The following is a 5200-nucleotide window of genomic DNA, read 5'->3' on the forward strand; positions in this document are numbered from 1 at the left end:
TAATATTTTCATAGTATTAAAGGTTGATGTCATAAATCTTTGTAATTATATCTCTATAGTTTTGATCAAACTTAAAATGATTTGATTCTTCAAGAAAGTTAGAATTACTTTTTTTGAACGGAAGGAGTATGTCATATATTGTTAATTTACCATTTGAAGATAGTCTATATTATATTTGGACCAATGGAGTGTTTGAATTACTATAAGACTCCTAACATATATAGGAATGTTGTTTTTACACAAATCTGGAAAAAAATAATCACTGTCAATATTATTATCCGCACCTGATTCATCCCGTATTCAACGCATATGTTACTCGTATCCGTGACCAAGACCATTCGTTTACATTTTTGTATACAATCCAAACGAAATGTAAAAACGAGTATAATATATCAACAATATATGTCCATATTTGATCCGTTTGCATCTTTTGTTAGTATCCTAGCTTATACTTATTCAGATTTCTCTTTCATTTCTGTGCCCTTTTTGATGGCGACGTATCAGGTGCAAATCAACTAACATGTGTAAACTTGAAAACTACCGATCAGGACCACTATATGCTGATCCAATGAATGGGTGAGAGATGGGATTTTTTTGTGCTTAAGCCCCCTGACCCGCCGTCCTTTTTTTTTGCGCTTAAGCCCCCTCACCCCATCCATTAGATCAGCATCCAGTGGTCCTGATTGGTAGTTTCTAAGTTTACATAGGTTGGTTGGTTTGCACATGATATGTTGCCCTTTTTGATAGCCCGTGCAAGTCCCTGGACAACCTTTGCATTTTATCTATCTTGCATCTTTTTGGGTTGCATAACACACATGAATTCAACCAGAGGTTCACCACGCCAGAATTAAAGTTTAACATGGACATTATAATTTGGAGGCATCATGAGGTATATCAAAATTAAATCATATTTTTTCTCGAATACGCAAGAGCATTGCGTATCATTGTGAAGATAGAAGTTTTAAAATACAAGAGAGGTCGTTCCCAACCCGGCGGTTACCTCAAAGGGACTACTTTTTGACTTTGACAACCTTGGGATGCATTGGGATCAACCTAGACTACGATCTAGCTGATGTACCAGACCGTGCTGCTCCACCAGTCATCGCCCTGGATGCTGGGAACAGCTCATCGAGAGCCTCGACGTTTGCTGCTGATTGGGTGCCCTTGAAGTACGAATCGTACGAGCGCTTGGCTGCAGAGGAAATCAGTGCTGAATGTGCCAGATCCTCATGTTCTTCATGAGCAGTACTTCGATGCGTTTGGACGCCAGGATGTGATCCATCTGTTGAGCAGCAATCCATCTGCTCCTAATGGGCAGAGTGGTCCGCTTTGGTGTCGACTTCTGCTTGGGTGAGAAGTTGATGAGAGGTGACTGCCTCAATACCTGGACCTCCTCAATGAACATGGCCAGTCGCTTGACAGCCTCCCTCGGTGTGGGCATGCCTGAACGCCGCCTGTTGCCATGCCATCGGCCACCTTAGCTTGCAGTCCGGCATCCATGCAATGGGCTGAATGCAGAGGCGTGGTGTGTGCCTTTGATGGTGTGAGGACGGTGAGACCTCCGTCCCCTCCTGGTCGCAAAATCAAATCAAATCACTTGACTATAACACTCCCTCAACTCCAAAATGTAAGTCATTATAATTTCACCAAAGTTTAACATTTCTATTTTTGACCAAATTTATAAAACATTGCACCGCCATCTTCAATATATTAAATTGGTGTAACTAAATTCGCTTCAAAATTTGCCTTGATAGTATATAGATGTTAATATATTTGTCTATAAAATTGGTCCAACTTCAAGAATAGGACAGAACTAAAAGAACTTGCATTTTGCATTGGAATGGAGGGATCAGTAAGAAGATATATATCGGTACGTTTTGCTACTTTTGTTGTTACTTTTGATCAATTATTACAAACTTCCATATAGTTTCTAAATTAGACATTAAAGCGATCAGGTACTCATATATAGATAAGAGGGAATAGTAGTTATTAAGAGAAAGCTTATGGTAGTTTAATTTGAGCCATCGAAACTAGCTTGAAAGGCAAAAGGAACTAATATATGTGTGTTCAGAGTTTGAAAACGGAATAATTCATTTCGTTCAGACTTGGCTCTGATCAATCGTACATATTCTCATGCATAAATATACTTTTCATGGCTTTTAACATTTAGATAGACCATAAAATAACGAATCGTTCCGTAAGCAGCAGCGAGCGTACTAAAATGCATGCATATACTATTACTGGCTCCTGCTCCTGTTCAGAAGCGTTGCATGCATGTCACTGATCAGCTAACAGGGAAACAAGATCGCCTTTCAATATTCTCCTTGTTCTTTACCATTATTGTGGTGGTACGTACTTTGCGGGGCTTGCATCTCCCGCATACAATTGTTAGGCCACGATCAAAACCCACAAGCAAAGGGAATAAAACAATCATACACTACTGTTCCCTCCATATGAGAGCATATGGTAGCTCAAGCCTCAAGGACAAGTAAGAAATGTATGAACCGTTTCCTGGCATGCAGGAAGAGAACAAAAATCACAGCTAAACTCGCAGAAGAAACAACCTGCTTCTTGGAATTTAACCCATGCATGCCGCGTGATACACCACAATATATCAGTCCGCATACACACCATGAATCCATGATCCAATGATACAAACCGCAAGAAATGATCAACTTATTACAATACCTGAGCAACAAATTGTTAATTTGCTGCTGGGATATTCTTCAGATACCTCATACTACTACGCACGCTAGCTCTATATGCTAATTCATGGAGCAAAGCCACGGAATAATATCAATGAAGAAAAGCATCAAGCAACAACAATAACAATCATGCAACTTACTAGCTTATATTTGCTGGATTGGTTTGGAGCTGCTTGCTAGCTCTAGAGGCACCTCCCTCCATAGCCAGCACTCCTAAACAATGCCTGCTTTATCTCGTCGGTGCTCAGAACTTGCCTCTTCCCGTCCTCCTACCACAAATTGGTAACAAATCCTTGTAATCCATATATACATGCAGAGATTACTAATAAGGACATTGAACAACTGCCTCTTCCCCACAAGCTGTGGATGTTTAATTACTACTATATATAGCTGTTTTATTTCATGTTCTTTATGTTCTAATAACTGAACATTATCCATGGATTCCAACAATTAATCTATATATCTAAGAAATTAAAATAGTGGGTGTATGTGTATTCCCCATCACATTAGGCCATATATATTACCATCTCCCGGAAAATTTAAGATGGCATTGAACAATTTTCAGAGTCAAAGAATCGATCCCTTAATCACGTACTCACTTGCGAGCAAGAGGCCTGCATTCCAAAGTCGCTGAAGCAGCTCACGACGCACTGCTCGATCTCCAGGCCAAGCACCTCCAGCGTGCTTACCGTGGACAGCAGCACCCCGGGGTTTGTCGGGCAGCAGATCTCGATCCTCGTGCTCCCGTTGCCCCGCTTCTCGACGTCGAACTGCATGTGCCCACCCACACGCACATGGGTCAAAATCACCAGCTGCTAGTTCATCGATCAGCTGGTACTGCGTGCTGTGCCCTACAGTTAAGCTAGTAGCTAGCCAGAGAGTAGTGTATGCATGTGAATGCGCGAGCTAGCGAGGAGGAGCGCGCGTACCTTGGTGGAGTTCCTCACCATCATCTCGCTGCTGTTGCTGGACGAATCTTTCAAGGTGTTGAGAAGGTCCAGGTCCTCCGGCGAGGCGCCGATCTCCTCTTCGAGGACTTTGATCCGCTCCGTCAGCTCCTTCACATAGTCAATGGTGTCCCCAAGAATGGATGTCCTGTCCATCTGATGATCGAGCCACCCATGCATGGCCGATCGGTTTTTAGCAAAGCTCAGTCTATCACATATAGTAGGGGCACGCATATGCATATATAACCATACCTTGCTGATCTTGGGAACAATGGAGCGGAGCATGGAGAGGCGGTCGTTGAGGCGCTTCCTCCGCCGCCTCTCGGCCATGAGATTCTTGGACGGCGCGCCGTGGAGCTTGGTCCTGTGGTGGGGGTGTGGGCCGCCGACACCCCTGACGATGGGCATCTCGGAGCTCTCGCCGGCGCCTCCGCCGAACACGAACGTCGGGGACCCGCCACCGCCACCTCCATAGTGCTGCCCCTGCAGGTCAAGGTCACCGCTCGTCTCCTCCTCCACCATGGCGTCGTGGAGAGCAGCGAGCGCCTGTCCGGGTCCGGGCACCGCTGCGGCCTCGGCCCGCGGCACGGCAACGACGACGCCGCCGCCGCTCCTGTACGGGTTGCACACCTCGCTCAGGCAGTCGAAGTTGAACTCCTCGTGCGGGTGCGGGGCCGCCGCGGGCGGCATGGGCGCCTGCAGAGGCTCCTGGTGGAACGGCGAGAGGTACATGCTGGTGGAGTCGGCGGCGGCGCCCTCCGTCGTCCCGCCGAAGAAGAGGAGGTCGCTCATCATCATGGCGCCGCCGCCGCCCGGGTAGGCACTACAGGCAGCAGCTTGTTGCCACGGCGTGGACGCCGCCGCCTCCCGCCTCAGCGACATGAGCTCGTCCAAGAACGTCTCCTCGTCAAGCTCCATGCCGACCGGCCCAACTCTCTCTAGCTTATCTCCCAGATCAGATGGGTGCCGCCACTCAAGAGTCAAGACAACTAGCTATAAACTCGTCCCGCTCTTCTAATATAAATGCTCACAAACCCTCGCGCTTATAAGAAACCCAAGGCGCGCGGCCGTCGTCGTCGGCTGGTAGCTCACAGTCACAGCAGCAGCACGGAGCAGCACATGCCCAACTTGGAAGCGCCAGTGGCCGTGTGTGTGGGGGGAGCTATTACGATGAGTGCACAGCAGTGGGGAGAAGCAACCTGATGAGAATGAATTATCCTGGCGTGGTAGGCCGAGCGAGCGTGTCCTGCGCAACCTGATCGAGCGACAATTATTCCTTGACAATGACCGCCGTTCGTTGGGTGACGATGTGGGTCGTCGGTCTGCTGTTGTGTTGGGCATGGCCTGGGGCGCATGGCATGGGCATGGCCTGGCCGGCTGGGCGGGTGACTTGAGCGATCCTGTTAAGGAATCTGATGCTACCCACGTGTGAACGTACGGTAGGGATAGGCGACGCTGGAAATAGCTCCCTATTATTGTACTGTAGCAGCTACAGGAAAAGACATCGAATGACTCTCTTGCCGCGCTGTAGCCACAGGAGGGGCAGGT

The 5200-nt window shown here is 47.2% G+C and overlaps 1 protein-coding gene across 5 annotated transcripts; it reads right to left on the reverse strand.

Moving 5' to 3' along the window:
• Nucleotides 1–965: 965 nt before the first annotated feature.
• Nucleotides 966–4701, reverse strand: LOC136508514 (transcription factor BHLH3-like). 5 transcript variants are annotated; one of them, XR_010772019.1, is made up of 5 exons: nt 3905–4700; nt 3635–3808; nt 3301–3475; nt 2846–2974; nt 966–1571 (listed from the first exon to the last, which is right to left on the reverse strand). XR_010772019.1 is itself a non-coding variant. In XM_066503202.1 (5 exons), exons 1-4 carry the CDS (start codon nt 4568–4570, stop codon nt 2888–2890), a joined length of 1098 nt encoding a protein of 365 aa, XP_066359299.1. In that variant the 5' UTR covers nt 4571–4696; the 3' UTR covers nt 968–1571; nt 2846–2887. The 5 variants fall into 5 exon arrangements, 3 of the variants coding, with proteins under 3 accessions (XP_066359299.1, XP_066359313.1, XP_066359306.1); XM_066503202.1 differs by having other exon boundaries at nt 968–1571; nt 3305–3475; nt 3905–4696; XR_010772020.1 differs by lacking the exon at nt 966–1571 and adding an exon at nt 2457–2688 and having other exon boundaries at nt 3905–4701.
• Nucleotides 4702–5200: the final 499 nt, after the last annotated feature.

Source organism: Miscanthus floridulus, chromosome 1 (assembly GCF_019320115.1).
Source record: "Miscanthus floridulus cultivar M001 chromosome 1, ASM1932011v1, whole genome shotgun sequence".
In the NCBI taxonomy this organism is placed as follows: domain Eukaryota; kingdom Viridiplantae; phylum Streptophyta; class Magnoliopsida; order Poales; family Poaceae; genus Miscanthus; species Miscanthus floridulus.